Here is a 17,308-nt window from a genome sequence, read left to right as displayed (position 1 = left end):
CAATGAGATAATCATTAAACCAGCAACAGCTTTACTTGAAAGACATCAATAATTCACTGGGTCAAAAGCCTTGGACAAATCAATTAACAAAGCAGCACAATGTTGTTGACTAGACAATACCTTCTCTATAGTATGTATCACTATCAGTACATAGTAACTACTGTGAGTCAACAGTAGGTAGTAGGAATATTAGGACACAGCAGTGAGTCAACAGTAGGTAGTAGGAATATTAGGACACAGCAGTGAGTCAACAGTAGGTAGTAGGAATATTAGGACACAGCAGTGAGTCAACAGTAGGTAGTAGGAATACAGCCAGTGTGACAGACCAGCTGAATACATGAGGGAGGAAGACCAGCTGAATACATGATCTATAACAGAGGAAGGAATGATGAGGGAGGAAGACCAGCTGAATACATGATGAGGGAGGAAGACCAGCTGAATACATGATCTCTAACAGAGGACAGTATTCATGACTCACCAACAAAGAGTTGAACGGTGGTTTCCTTCACCTGGCTGGTCAGTGTTGGAATGAGGCACCTGTATCTTCCAGCATCAGAGAGAGTAACGTTGATCAGCTTTAAGGAGACGTTGCCATTCTTCAGTTCTTCATTAAACATTGATGTCCTTCCCCTGTAGGATGGAAACTGATCCTCATTGGAGTCTCGACCGTCAAGGTAAAGATGGACATTTTTTGTTGTCGGGTTCAATCCTTTCCAATCCACTACCATGTCCTCAGCACTGACATTGGGTTTCAGGAAACATGGTAGAATGACGTCATCACCAGCTAAGGCAACGACTCGGTCAGTCGAACCAACAACCTCAGACGACCCTGGAGAAAAACAAAACGACACACAGTTAAAGACACCTCTACAACTGCTCCTCCAGAGGGGTCGGGTCTCTTTCCATGTTTTGGTTCCCTTCCCCAGATCTGTGCCTCGACTCCTTCCTGTCTTGGAGCTCTGCGGACAATTCCTTCGACCTCATGGCTTGGTTTTTGCTCTGACATGCACTGTCAACTGTGGAACCTTATATAGACAGGTGTTTGCCTTTCCACATCATGTCCAATCAATTGAATTTACCACAGTTGGACTCCAATCAAGTTGTAGAAACATCTCAAGGATGATCAATGGAAACAGGATGCACCTGAGATCAATTTTGAGTCTAATAGCAAATAGTCTAATTACTTATGCAAATAAGGTAATTCAGGAAGAAAAAAATCTTCAGATTTGCTACATTTTCTGAACCTATTTTCACTTTGTCATTAAGCTGTTATCAGGACAAAGGGTGGCGACTTTGAAGAATCTCAAATATATGTTGATTTGTTTAACACTGTTTTGGTTATTACATGATTCCATATGTGTTATTTCATAGTTTTGATGTCTTCACTATTATTCTACAATGTAGAAAACAGTAAAAAATAAAGAAAAACCCTGGAATGAGTAGGTGTGTCCAAACAATTTATATCTTTCTCATGTAAAATGCTGAATATAACTGTACCATGTATGTAAAAAATATATACAGTAATCCCTCGTTTATCGCGGGGGTTACGTTCCGAAAATGACCCGCGATAAGTGAAATCCGCGAAATAGAAAACTTCTTTTTTTTTTTACAATTAGCAACTATTACATGTATACAAATACAGTGACTCACGTGTAGGCCGTTTCACTGCTCTTCAGACTGGGCCGCTGCATCCTGACTGCGCTCTGCAGTGTTCTCTTCTTCTGAAGCCCGCGGTGCAGGTGTGTTTGTTCGGGAGAAGAGCATAGTGATAGGCAGCTGTTGTCGCTCTTTTTTCTTCTTTGCAAAAAGATCCTTGTACACCGACATGCCACCATCGATTACGTTGGAGAACTGTAATGAACGGCTCATCAAAGGGTCCCATTCCTCAGCTACTCGCTTAAGTTCAGTGGCCATTCGCACCATGGTTGCTAAGCGACCAAGCGTTAGTCCTTCCTTCCTTCCTGGCCAACTTAATGTAAATTTGCCAAGCTGTTTTATGTACGTACACATAACTGCACGAGACGACAAAATGATAGCACAATTCGTAGCATGTTTTGATACAAGAAGCGGGAGTGAGTTTTTAGCGAATCAGAATGCAGAGCACAATGCACCAAAAAAAAATAAAAAATGCATTATGAAAATCCGCGAAATAGCGAATCCGCGATAAGTGAACCGCGAAGTGGCGAGGGATCACTGTATACATATTTTGAATCCCAAAGGAGACTAGGTGAAAAATATGTCAGTGCCCTTGAGCACTTAACACTTAAAACATTTTGATAAATCGCCTCTCGACAAACAGAAAACGTTGGAACAGATGTCTCTTTCCGTTCATCAAATGGCCGCTGCACAGTTTGATAAAATATATAGATAAAACATTTTAATAAGACTGTACTAACATTTTAAAATTGATTGCACAATAAAGTCAGGGACTCATTTCCATTGTGGTCCCAATTTTTTAACATAAATAAATAAAAACAATTACATTGCAATTACATTGCCTAGTGTAAATACAGACACATTAAAATGTTCTACTGTTCACACAATTATTTACAATGGGTTCTTACCAGATATAATACTCTATTTAAACAGTGAATATTAGAGTCTCTGGTTCTGGTATTATGCTGGTGGACATCTCTAACAAATGAAGAATACTTGGATAGGTACCTGGAGGCTGAGTGATATTTCTGTGAACCAGATGAATTAATACTACTATTTTGTTCCATAGCCAGCCTATCTGCTTCAAATGCTGGACCTCCAGATGAGGGGGGGAGTTTAAGTACCATTCTTAGACTTGTTTTGGCTGTTCTGTATATGTTTGGGGCTGCTGGAGAAACATGATGAAAATCAGTGACACTAGACTAGATGTTTGGAGTGACCTACCATCATAATGTAGTCCTACCAGAGAGGCCTACCATCATAATGTAGGTCTACCAGAGTGGTCAGAGTATTCTGACTAGATCAGATAGAGTTAAACTATATAACCTTCCTGTATTCTGACTAGATCAGATGGTGGTAAACTATATAACCTTCCTGTATTCTGACTAGATGGTGTTAAACTATATAACCTTCCTGTATTCTGACTAGATCAGATGGTATTAAACTATATAACCTTCCTGTATTCTGACTAGATCAGATGGTGGTAAACTATATAACCTTCCTGTATTCTGACTAGATCAGATGTTAAACTATATAACCTTCCTGTATTCTGACTAGATCAGATGGTGGTAAACTATATAACCTTCCTGTATTCTGACTAGATCAGATGGTATTAAACTATATAACCTTCCTGTATTCTGACTAGATGGTGTTAAACTATATAACCTTCCTGTATTCTGACTAGATCAGATGTTAAACTATATAACCTTCCTGTATTCTGACTAGATCAGATGGTGTTAAACTATATAACCTTCCTGTATTCTGACTAGATCAGATGGTGGTAAACTATATAACCTTCCTGTATTCTGACTAGATGGTGTTAAACTATATAACCTTCCTGTATTCTGACTAGATCAGATGGTATTAAACTATATAACCTTCCTGTATTCTGACTAGATGGGGTTAAACTATATAACCTTCCTGTATTCTGACTAGATCAGATGTTAAACTATATAACCTTCCTGTATTCTGACTAGATCAGATGGTGGTAAACTATATAACCTTCCTGTATTCTGACTAGATCAGATGTTAAACTATATAACCTTCCTGTATTCTGACTAGATCAGATGGTGGTAAACTATATAACCTTCCTGTATTCTGACTAGATCAGATGGTATTAAACTATATAACCTTCCTGTATTCTGACTAGATGGTGTTAAACTATATAACCTTCCTGTATTCTGACTAGATCAGATGGTATTAAACTATATAACCTTCCTGTATTCTGACTAGATCAGATTGTAGCGGTATTAATTAGAGAAAGGTAAAGAAGATTTTGTTCGGGCGCCAGGCAGGTATTAACCCTGCCGAAACAGCGAGAGTACCACTACCAGACCCAGACACACCAACAGAAGAGACTGCCTAGAGTGTAGCCTGTTGACCAGATAGCCAGCGGATAGAAAAAAATACACACCCTATAGATCCCACATCACAGTCCTTCCACAATTCTTGGTAACCCCACCAAGCATACCTCATATAACAATAATGGCAGAGCAAATAAACAGCAACTTCATACAATAACAAATGAACCCAGTCATCACACAGAGGATTTGCAAGAGTTTGTATTTTCTTCCTGGGAAGGAGTGCAGAGGGTATGAATGTGTGGTGTTCATATACACACTAGTCCAGCTCCAATGAAACTTCAATGCATTTATGAAAATAGAGTCGGTTGCAGTGTAAAGCACTGGACCATAGCGGGAAGAGAAAGAGAGAAAGGGAACAAGACAGGTCTTAGCTGTGGTCTTGAGGTTGCAGGTGTACAGTCTGACTGTCCGAATGGAGTGTTGGGTTGTAGTTGAACGCTTCGCAACAATGTTGCTACTAATCCCTTTGATCCATAACCGTCGCGGTCCCACATGAGAACAACCACGTCATCGAGAGATCACACCGAGGATTGTTCCAAACACTGTACAACCACATACGCTGAAGATAAAACAAACAAACTCTGCAGCATAACACATACAACCAAAACTGTCACGCCAATCAATAGCTCCTCTCCAATAGAGCTTAACGAGCTCTTTTATCTCCTCCTTCCTACTGCTCATGCGCTCTTAAAGTGGCAACGCACTTAAGTGCAGGATTTCGCCACAAGATGGTGTTAAACTATATAACCTTCCTGTATTCTGACTAGATGGAGTTAAACTATATAACCTTCCTGTCACGTTCCTGACCTGTTTTCTGTTAGTTTTATGTGTTAGTTGGTCAGGACGTGAGTTTGGGTGGGCATTTCTATGTTTTCTGTTTCTATGTTGGTTTTGGGTTGCCTGGTATGGCTCTCAATTAGAGGCAGGTGTTTGACGTTTCCTCTGATTGAGAGTCATATTTAGGTAGGCTGTTCACAATGTTTGTTGGTGGGTGGTTGTCTCCTGTGTCTGTGTCGATGTTGTTCGATGTATAGTTCGTTTTCGTCTTTGTCGTTTTGTTTATTTAATAAATCATTATGTCTTCAACATCCGCTGCATTTTGGTTCAACCCTTGTTCCTCCTCTTCGGAAGAAGAGGAGGAGGACCGCCGTTACAGAACCACCCACCAATCCAGAACCAAGCGGCGTGAATTCGAGCAGTGGCCTGCTACACAGGAATCATGGACTTGGGAGGAAATATTAGAGGGAAAAGGACACTGGGCGCACATTGGGGAATATCGGCGCGCTCGTGAGGAGATGGAGGCAGCTCGGAGAGCGGAGGAAAAGAGAGAGAGGAACCGGCGTTATGAGGGGACGCGTCTTGCACGGAAGCCCGAAAAGCCCGTGAGTAACACCCAAAAATTTCTTGGGGGGGGGGCTAAGGGGTAGTGGGCCAAGGGGTAGTGGGCCAAGGGCAGGTAGGAGACCTGCGCCCACTTCCCAGGCTAACCGTGGAGAGCGGGAGTACGGGCAGACACCGTGTTACGCAGTAGAGCGCAGGGTGTCTCCTGTACGTGTGCATAGCCCGGTGCGGGTTATTCCACCTCCCCGCACTGGTAGGGCTAGATTGGGCATTGAGCCAGGTGTCATGAGGCCGGCTCAACGCGTCTGGTCTCCAGTGTGTCTCCTCGGGCCGGCATACATGGCACCTGCCTTACGCATGGTTTCCCCGGTTCGCCTACACAGCGCGGTGCGGGTTATTCCACCTCCCCGCACTGGTCGGGCGACCGGGAGCATTCAACCAGGTAAGGTTGGGCAGGCTCAATGCTCAAGAGAGCCAGTACGCCTGCACGGTCCGGTATTTCCGGCGCCACCTCCCCGCCCCAGCCTAGTACCTACAGTGCCTACACTACGCACTAGGCTACCAGTGCGTTTCCAGAGCCCTGTTCCTCCTCCACGCACTCTCCCTATAGTGCGTGTATCCAGTTCGGTGCCTCCAGTTCCGGCCCCACGCACTAAGCCACCTGTGCGTCTCCTAAGTCCTGTACACACTGTCACTTCTCCTCGTACTAGTCCTGAGGTGCGTGCCCTCAGCCCGGTGCCACCAGTGCCGGTACCACGCACCAGGTATAGAGTACGCTTTGAGAGTCCAGTGTGCCCTGTCCCTGCTCCCCGCACTAGTATGAAGGTGCGTGTCCTTAGCCCGGTGCCTCCAGTTCCGGCACCACGCACCAGGTCTACAGTGCGCCTTATCCGGCCAGAGCCATCCGTCTCCCCAGCGCCATCTGAGCCATCCGTCTCCCCAGCGCCATCTGAGCCATCCGTCTCCCCAGCGCCATCTGAGGCATCCGTCTCTCCAGCGCCATCTGAGCCATCCGTCTCCCCAGCGCCATCTGAGCCATCCGTCTCCCCAGCGCCATCTGAGCCATCCGTCTCCCCAGCGCCATCTGAGCCATCCGTCTCCCCAGCGCCGTCTGAGCCGCCCGTCTGCCATGAGCCTGCAAAGCCGCCCGTCTGCCATGAGCCTGCAAAGCCGCCCGTCTGCCATGAGCCTGCAGAGCCGCCCGTCTGCCATGAGCCTACAGAGCCGTCCGCCAGACAGGAGCCGCTAGAGCCGCCCGCCAGACAGGGTCTGCCAGAGCCGCCAACCAGACAGGATCTGCCAGAGCCGCCAACCAGACAGGATCTGCCAGAGCCGCCAGCCAGACAGGATCTGCCAGAGCCGCCAGCCAGACAGGATCTGGCAGAGCCGCCAGCCAGACAGGATCTGCCAGAGCCGCCAGCCAGACAGGATCTGCCAGAGCCGTCAGCGAGCCATGAGCAGCCAGAGCCGTCAGCGAGCCATGAGCAGCCAGAGCCGTCAGCGAGCCATGAGCGTCCAGAGCCGTCAGCCTGCCATGAGCGTCCAGAGCCGTCAGCCTGCCATGAGCGTCCAGAGCCGTCAGCCTGCCATGAGCGTCCAGAGCCGTCAGCCTGCCATGAGCGTCCAGAGCCGTCAGCCTGCCATGAGCGTCCAGAGCCGTCAGTCAGCCATGAGCTGTCCCTCAGCCAGAAGCGGCTAGTAATTCAGAACTGCCCCTCAGTCCAGAGCTGTCTCTCTGTCCGGAGCTGCCTTTCAGTCCGGAGTTGCCCCTCTATCCTAAGCTACCTCTTTATCCTGAGCTACCTCTCTATCCTGAGCTATCCCTCTGTCCTGAGCTATTTCTCTGTCCTGAGCTACCTTGTCCCGGAGCTGTCCTTTATCTTGGTGTTGCCCCTTAAATTAGGTGGGGGAAATAAGAGGGTGGTCATGATAAGGGGTAAACGTAAGCTGGGATTGACTATGGTGGGGTGGGGACCTCGTCCTGAGCCTGAGCCACCACCGTGGTCAGATGCCCACCCAGACCCTCCCCTAGACTTTCTGCTGGTGCGCCCGGAGTTCGCACCTTGAGGGGGGGGGTTATGTCACGTTCCTGACCTGTTTTCTGTTAGTTTTATGTGTTAGTTGGTCAGGACGTGAGTTTGGGTGGGCATTTCTATGTTTTCTGTTTCTATGTTGGTTTTGGGTTGCCTGGTATGGCTCTCAATTAGAGGCAGGTGTTTGACGTTTCCTCTGATTGAGAGTCATATTTAGGTAGGCTGTTCACAATGTTTGTTGGTGGGTGGTTGTCTCCTGTGTCTGTGTCGATGTTACACCATACGGGATTGTTTCGGTTTTGTCTCTTTTGTTTATTTAAATAAAATTCATCAAGTATAGTTCGTTTTCGTCTTTGTCGTTTTGTTTATTTAATAAATCATTATGTCTTCAACATCCGCTGCATTTTGGTTCAACCCTTGTTCCTCCTCTTCGGATGAAGAGGAGGAGGACCGCCGTTACACTTCCTGTATTCTGACTAGATGGAGTTAAACTATATAACCTTCCTATATTCTGACTAGATGGTGTTAAACTATATAACCTTCCTGTATTCTGACTAGATCAGATGGTGTTAAACTATATAACCTTCCTGTATTCTGACTAGATCAGATGGTGGTAAACTATATAACCTTCCTGTAATCTGACTAGATCAGATGGTGTTAAACTATATAACCTTCCTGTATTCTGACTAGATCAGATGTTAAACTATATAATCTTCCTGTATTCTGACTAGATCAGATGGTGTTAAACTATATAACCTTCCTGTATTCTGACTAGATCAGATGTTAAACTATATAACCTTCCTGTATTCTGACTAGATCAGATGTTAAACTATATAACCTTCCTGTATTCTGACTAGATCAGATGGTGTTAAACTATATAACCTTCCTGTATTCTGACTAGATCAGATGTTAAACTATATAACCTTCCTGTATTCTGACTAGATCAGATGGTGTTAAACTATATAACCTTCCTGTATTCTGACTAGATGGTGTTAAACTATATAACCTTCCTGTATTCTGACTAGATGGTGGTAAACTATATAACCTTCCTGTATTCTGACTAGATGGTGGTAAACTATATAACCTTCCTGTATTCTGACTAGATCAGATGGTGTTAAACTATATAACCTTCCTGTGTTCTGACTACGTCACTGTTTCAATCTAAGTGTATTCTACCTAGTGGAGCTGTTGAGTTTTGACTGCATTATACATTGTTTTTGACTATTCAGCTAATCATCCTAAAATCTCATGAGAAATGTTTTTCATGTAATCTTATGCTCAGCTATTATAGTTGATAATGTTACATATGTTATGTATTTGAGACCCATCTTTCAGGAAAGTTCGCAAACAGATGTTTTCTTTCCATAAAGCAGCTTATCATTCTTAAGGCATCTCCAACATGCAGGTGTATCAGCCTGGCTCAGTGCTTCTGTGGTGGTGGGGCAGCCAGCGGAAAATACAAAGAGTAGAGGTTGCTAATGTTCTCTAGTTGCTCAGTGTTCTGTCACTCACAACGTCACCACAAAATCTACAGAGAGCTAGAAAGTTCAAGCCTCTTGGATGCTGCCATAGATTTACATTAGAAGAGCCCATCCAAGAAGGCTCAAGGTTATTGGCCACAGATATAATTACATCAAATCATATTATATCTACCGTAGCTTTGATTGGACTGATCATGTCAACATCATACTTTCAAAAGCAAGCTAGCAGTCATCATCATGAATCAAGTTGACAATGTACAAATGTACAAAAAGGCAAATCCTTTTCAATCTTTGTCATATGAAGAGATATTGTAGATAAAACGTATCGGTGCTCATCGGCCATTGGACATAAACATCACACAACAAGTTTGAAATTGCAAATTCAACAATGAGTGGTTTGGAAGGAATCAGTGACTAACTGCAAGCATTTCAAAGCAGTCACTAGTTTGCTATTCAGTGGAGTGGGTGTGTGGTCCAAGTCTGGGTTTAAAGGATAAACATTCACATGCCATGGGCTAGTAAAGGTTGAATACATTGGCCATGCTGTCAATCCAGCATGACTTCTGCCGCTTTCAAAACAACTGGAAACTCTGAACTGGGAAATCTGACTTCAGAGTAGAGGTCGACCAATTAATCGGAATGGCCGATTTCAAGTTTTCAAAAATCGGTATTTTTGGGCGCCGATTTGCCGTTTGTTTTTTTTTGTTTTTTTTTACACCTTTATATAATCTTTATTTAACTAGACAAGTCAGTTAATAACACATTCTTATTTTCAATGACGGCCTAGGAACGTTCTGCCTCGACAGATTTTTAACCTTGTCAGCTCGGGGGATCCACTCTTGCAACCTTACAGTTAACTAGTCCAATGCTCTGACACTGATTACATTGCACTCCACGAGGAGCCTGCCTGTGCCGCGAATGCAGTAAGCTAAGGTAAATTGCTAGCTAGCATTAAACTTATCTTATAAAAAACAATCAATCAATGACTGTCATTGCTCCAATGTGTACTTAACCATAAACATCAATGCCTTTCTTAAAATCGATACACAAGTATATATTTTTAAACCTGCATATTTAGCTAAAAGAAATCCAGGTTAGCAGACAATATTAACCAGGTGAAATTGTGTCATTTCTCTTGCGTTCATTGCACGCAGAGTCAGGGTATATGCAACAGTTTGGGCCGCCTGGCTAATTGCGAACTAATTTGCCAGATTTTTACGTAATTATGACATAACATTGAAGGTTGTGCAATGTAACAGGAATATTTAGACTCATGGATGCCACCCATTAGATAAAATACGGAACGGAATAAACGTTTTGTTTTCGAGGTGATAGTTTCCGGATTAGTCAAAGGTATATGGTTTAGAGAGAAATAGTCGACGCGTTATAATTCCTGTAATAACATGCGGCTGAACTTTGTTATTTTACCGTTCATGTCTTCCATAGAGAATGTCTTGAACTACTTTAAATAAGGTCTATGTTTCGTGCAGGCTTAAAACTTCTTGTCACTATAGGGGGTGCTGTTTCAACTTGGACATTTATCGTTCCCAAATTAAACTGCCTCGTACTCAATTCTTGCTCGTACAATATGCATATTATTATTACTATTGGATAGAAAACAATCTCTAGTTTCTAAAACCGTTTGAATTATTTCTCTGAGTGAAACAGAACTCGTTTGGCAGCGAAATTCCTGACGGGTACTGCAAAATCTGAAAATGTTGACTCTGTTCTAGGATCAGTTTAAAACTCTGTATGTATCCTATGGGTCGACATGAACTGCACGCGCCTTCCCCTGGATGTCAGTAACCAATGAGAATTGGAATAGAGTTTCTAGGCAGATCTCAGACCTTATAAAAGGCCATGGCATGGGGGGTGCGCTCTTTTCATTGTTCGTCATTGCGCATAGCAGGACCTCAGCATGGCGTTCGGAAAAGCTCAAGTTATCGGCCTTAGATATATCCGTCTGTGATTTAATTCGATATAGGTGTTAGAAACATCATAACGAAGTTATTTTAAACCGAGTTATATCAGTTTATGCGAGTATATTGCGATTTTTGGAATTTCCTTAGTATTGCGTTTTGAAGATTTGGGCATGTCTGCGCCACATAGCTATTGTTAGCTGCTATTTCCAAAGTTGAAGAGGACGTTTTACAACCGAGCAACGATTCTTTTGGACAAAGGACAACTTGCCCAAGATTCTGATGGAAGCTCGTCCAAAAGTAAGAGCTATTTATGATGTTATTTCGTATTTGTGTGGAAAAATGTAAAAGGATTTGTCCGCCATTAATTTCAGCACTGGTCTGGCTGTAACGCACACTGTATGTCTAGTAACGTTAATTTTAAAAATCTAACACAGCGGTTGCATTAATAACTAATGCATCTTTCATTTGCTGTCCAACCTGTATTTTTTAGTCAAGTTTACGATTATTTATCGATTAGATTAGGTGCCTCTCCAAGATGGCGCCGGACAGAATGCCTGAAATGTTGCTACTGATCACATTGTATAACCACGATTTGTGCTGCTAAATATGCACATTTTCGAACAAAACCTATATGCATTGTGTAATATGATGTTACAGGACTGTCATCTGATGAAGTTTATCAAGGTTAGTCCAATTATATATCTTTTGCTGGATTGTTACGATCGCTAACCTTTGCTGCTGGTAAATGCAGTTGTGTTTCTGGCTATTGTGGTAAGCTAATATAATGCTATATTGTGTTTTCGCTGTAAAACACTTAAAAAATCTGACATATTGGCTGGATTCACAAGATGTTGGGCTTTCATTTGCTGTACGCTGTGTATTTTTCAGAAATGTTTTATGATGAGTAATTAGGTATTTGACGTTGGTCTCTGTAATTATTCTGGCTGCATCGACGCTATTTCAGATTGCAGCTGCAATGTAGAACTGTGATTTATACCTGAAATATGCACATTTTTCTAACAAAACATATGCTATACAATAAATATGTTATCAGACTGTCATCTGATTAAGTTTTTTCTTGGTTAGTGACTATTTATATCTTTATTTGGTCGAATTAGTGATGGCTACCTATTCAGGAAAAAAATGGTGGAAAAAAAGTTGTGTCTTTTGCTATGGTGGTTAGCTAATAGAAATACATATTTTGTCTTCCCTGTAAAACATTTAAAAAATCGGAAATGATGGCTGGATTCACAAGATCTGTATCTTTCATTTGGTGTCTTGGACTTGTGATTTCATGAACATTTTATTATATGATAGCCCTGTAGCTTCAGGCTAGGCTATGCTAGTCTGTTTTTTTGTTGCGGGGATCCCGGATCCGGGTTTGTGACTCGTTAGTTAAACCGCCTCAACGTTTTGATACCCGTGTAAATCTCACTAGGATAAGGTAACGTTTGTCAACATATTTTCATAAATCCACTCTACAAAAAAATAATGATCTTCGCTTATATGTAGCCAATATTGATCAGAGTTACCTTGTCCTATGGATATCTACACAGTTATAAAATTGGCAAGGTGGTGTAAGCCTACACGAAACACAGACCTTATTTTAAGTGAATCTAAAAATATCCTATGGAATAAATGAAGGAACCGCTTTTCAGATTTTGCTAGAAGGTGTCATGGGAATTATGACTCGCACTTTGGTCGTCAATTCTTACCATGCCCATTATTAAAAAAGGATTTCCTGCATATAGAAATTACAGTTTTTGTTTTCAACATTCATCACAGGTAACTTAAACTCAATTTATATTCAAACAGTTGAGACTATTTGTCTCCTAATCAGCCACCAATTGTGCAAGTTCTGCCACTTAAAAAGATGAGAGGCCTCTTCAGTATCATTGTCACTTCAGAGCTGTGTGTGTGTATTTATGTATTATATTAAGTTAAAATATAAGTGTTCATTGTTCATTCAGTATTGTTGCAATTGTCATTGTTACAAAAATGTGTGTGTGTGTATGATATATATACAGTGGGGCAAAAAAGTATTTAGTCAGCCACCAATTGTGCAAGTTCTGCCACTTAAAAAGATGAGAGAGGCCTGTAATTTTCATCATAGGTACACATCAACTATGACAGACAAAATGAGGGAAAAAAATCCAGAAAATCACATTGTAGGATTTTTAATGAATTTATTTGCAAATTATGGTGGAAAATAAGTAAGAATTGTATAATGTTATTATGGACTGTAGGGGTACTGTGTACTGTGCATAGCAACAGCATCAACTTCCGGTAGACAGGCGAATCTCTAGTACGCTCAACTGAAATGATACCGTTCGTTTACAGTATACTAAAAGGAACTAATAGTATATATTCATTAAGTAGGTAGTACACATTACAGTCGTGGCCAAAACTTTAGTGTCTTTAGATATTTTTGTCAGATGTTACTATGGAATACTGAAGTATAATTACAAGCATTTCATAAGTGTCAAAGGCTTTTATTGACAATTACATGAAGTTGATGAAAAAGAGTCAATATTTGCAAAATCAATGCTTGGAGTTTGTCAGAATTTGTGGGGTTTTGTTTGTCCCCCGCCTCTTGAGGATTGACCACAAGTTCTCAATGGGATTAAAGTCTGGGGAGTTTCCTGGCAATGGACCCAAAATATCGATGTTTTGTTTCCCGAGCCACTTAGTTATCACTTTTGCCGTATGACAAGGTGCTCCATCATGCTGGAAAAGGCATTGTTCGTCACCAAACTGTTCCTGGATGGTTGGGAGAAGTTGCTCTCATAGGATGTGTTGGTACCATTCTTTATTCATGGGTGTGTTCTTAGGCAAAATTGTGAGTGAGCCCACTCCCTTGGCTGAGAAGCAACCCCACACATGAATGGTTTCAGGATGCTTTACTGCTGGCATGACACAGTTAGGACACTGTTAGGAGCCCATGTGCCTCACCCTAATAAATGGTTGTGCACATGTAGACTATAACTTGTTTAAGAGAAAAGTAATTATCGAATATTGTAAGAGGTTTCATTGTCTGCTTATATGCCCCCTACAGTCTGCTGCACCAAACGTTACATTATACAGTACACTACACCCCTACAGTCTGCTGCACTGAACGAGAAATTGAAGCTTAGCCAACTCTTTTACCTTGCACAACATTTGGTGTTTTATGAAAATCTGGGAATATTTGGCCAGGGAAATATTTCTGGTTGGTCTCAGGGAATGTAAAAACAGGCAGGGAGACTTTTTCGTTGTTTGCAAATCATGACATCTTTAACCTTTAGCCTGTAGATTTTTATTTTCTTCTAGGACATTGATTCAGCTTTTATGTAACTTTATTAAATGAGAACAATTGTGAGTAGTGGAAGAGCAATGCTCTGGCAGCACTATACCCCTACAGTCCATAATACCATTATACAGTAAATACCGTCCCTAGTGGACTAAACACATAATAACACTATACCCCTACAGTCCATAATAACATTATACAGTAAATACCGTCCCTAGTGGACTAAACACATAATAACACTATACCCCTACAGTCCATAATAACATTATACAGTAAATACCGTCCCTAGTGGACTAAACACATAATAACACTATACCCCTACAGTCCATAATAACATTATACAGTAAATACCGTCCCTAGTAGACTAAACACATAATAACACTATACCCCTACAGTCCATAATAACATTATACAGTAAATATCGTCCCTAGTAGACTAAACACATAATAACACTATACCCCTACAGTCCATAATAACATTATACAGTAAATACCGTCCCTAGTGGACTAAACACATAATAACACTACACCCCTACAGTCCATAATAACATTATACAGTAAATACCGTCCCTAGTGGACTAAACACATAATAACACTACACCCCTACAGTCCATAATAACATTATACAGTAAAAACCATCCCTAGTGGACTAAACACATAATAACACTATACCCCTACAGTCCATAATAACAGTATACAGTACACTACACCCCTACAGTCCATAATGACATTATACAGTACACAGTACCCCTACAGTCCATAATAACATTATACAGTACACAGTACCCCTACAGTCCATAATAACATTATACAGTACACTACACCCCTACAGTCCATAATAACATTATACAGTACACAGTACCCCTACAGTCCATAATAACATTATACAGTACACTACATCCCTACAGTCCATAATAACATTATACAGTACACAGTACCCCTACAGTCCATAATAACATTATACAGTACACAGTACCCCTACAGTCCATAATAACATTATACAGTACACAGTACCCCTACAGTCCATAATAACATTATACAGTACACTACACCCCTACAGTCCATAATAACATTATACAGTACACAGTACCCCTACAGTCCATAATAACATTATACAGTACACAGTACCCCTACAGTCCATAATAACATTATACAGTACACAGTACCCCTACAGTCCATAATAACATTATACAGTACACAGTACCCCTACAGTCCATAATAACATTATACAGTACACTACACCCCTACAGTCCATAATAACATTATACAGTACACTACACCCCTACAGTCCATAATAACATTATACAGTACACAGTACCCCTACAGTCCATAATAACATTATACAGTACACTACACCCCTACAGTCCATAATAACATTATACAGTACACTACACCCCTACAGTCCATAATAACATTATACAGTACACAGTACCCCTACAGTCCATAATAACATTATACAGTACACAGTACCCCTACAGTCCATAATAACATTATACAGTACACTACACCCCTACAGTCCATAATAACATTATACAGTACACAGTACCCCTACAGTCCATAATAACATTATACAGTACACAGTACCCCTACAGTCCATAATAACATTATACAGTACACTACACCCCTACAGTCCATAATAACATTATACAGTACACTACACCCCTACAGTCCATAATAACATTATACAGTACACTACACCCCTACAGTCCATAATAACATTATACAGTACACTACACCCCTACAGTCCATAATAACATTATACAGTACACAGTACCCCTACAGTCCATAATAACATTATACAGTACACAGTACCCCTACAGTCCATAATAACATTATACAGTACACAGTACCCCTACAGTCCATAATAACAATATACAGTACACAGTACCCCTACAGTCCATAATAACATTATACAGTACACTACACCCCTACAGTCCATAATAACATTATACAGTACACAGTACCCCTACAGTCCATAATAACAATATACAGTACACAGTACCCCTACAGTCCATAATAACATTATACAGTACACTACACCCCTACAGTCCATAATAACATTATACAGTACACAGTACCCCTACAGTCCATAATAACATTATACAGTACACTACACCCCTACAGTCCATAATAACATTATACAGTACACGACACCCCTACAGTCCATAATAACATTATACAGTACACTACACCCCTACAGTCCATAATAACATTATACAGTACACAGTACCCCTACAGTCCATAATAACATTATACAGTACACAGTACCCCTACAGTCCATAATAACATTATACAGTACACAGTACCCCTACAGTCCATAATAACATTATACAGTACACTACACCCCTACAGTCCATAATAACATTATACAGTACACAGTACCCCTACAGTCCATAATAACATTATACAGTACACTACACCCCTACAGTCCATAATAACATTATACAGTACACAGTACCCCTACAGTCCATAATAACATTATACAGTACACAGTACCCCTACAGTCCATAATAACATTATACAGTACACTACACCCCTACAGTCCATAATAACATTATACAGTACACAGTACCCCTACAGTCCATAATAACAATATACAGTACACAGGAACCCCTACAGTCCATAATAACATTATACAGTACACAGTACCCCTACAGTCCATAATAACATTATACAGTACACTACACCCCTACAGTCCATAATAACATTATACAGTACACTACACCCCTACAGTCCATAATAACATTATACAGTACACTACACCCCTACAGTCCATAATAACATTATACAGTACACAGTACCCCTACAGTCCATAATAACATTATACAGTACACTACACCCCTACAGTCCATAATAACATTATACAGTACACTACACCCCTACAGTCCATAATAACATTATACAGTACACAGTACCCCTACAGTCCATAATAACATTATACAGTACACAGTACCCCTACAGTCCATAATAACATTATACAGTACACAGTACCCCTACAGTCCATAATAACATTATACAGTACACAGTACCCCTACAGTCCATAATAACATTATACAGTACACTACACCCCTACAGTCCATAATAACATTATACAGTACACATTACCCCTACAGTCCATAATAACATTATACAGTACACTACACCCCTACAGTCCATAATAACATTATACAGTACACAGTACCCCTACAGTCCATAATAACATTATACAGTACACTACACCCCTA

At 41.2% G+C, this 17,308-nt stretch overlaps 2 protein-coding genes across 3 annotated transcripts in view; one reads left to right on the top strand and one right to left on the bottom strand.

Moving 5' to 3' along the window:
• The window catches only part of LOC139561632 (Fc receptor-like protein 5), a gene marked incomplete in the record, with an annotated part of 1,233,720 nt that overhangs the window by 609,250 nt on the left and 607,162 nt on the right, over positions 1-17,308 (bottom strand). The window contains 1 exon segment of the mRNA XM_071378856.1: positions 479-796. Within this exon segment, the coding sequence (XP_071234957.1) occupies positions 479-796 (318 nt within the window).
• The window catches only part of LOC139561633 (butyrophilin-like protein 2), a 494,010-nt gene that overhangs the window by 377,560 nt on the left and 99,142 nt on the right, over positions 1-17,308 (top strand). The gene's annotated exons all lie outside the window — the stretch shown is intronic.

The sequence above is a fragment of the Salvelinus alpinus genome, chromosome 31 (genome assembly GCF_045679555.1).
Source record: "Salvelinus alpinus chromosome 31, SLU_Salpinus.1, whole genome shotgun sequence".
In the NCBI taxonomy this organism is placed as follows: domain Eukaryota; kingdom Metazoa; phylum Chordata; class Actinopteri; order Salmoniformes; family Salmonidae; genus Salvelinus; species Salvelinus alpinus.
This window is presented reverse-complemented; position numbering and strand designations above follow the sequence as displayed.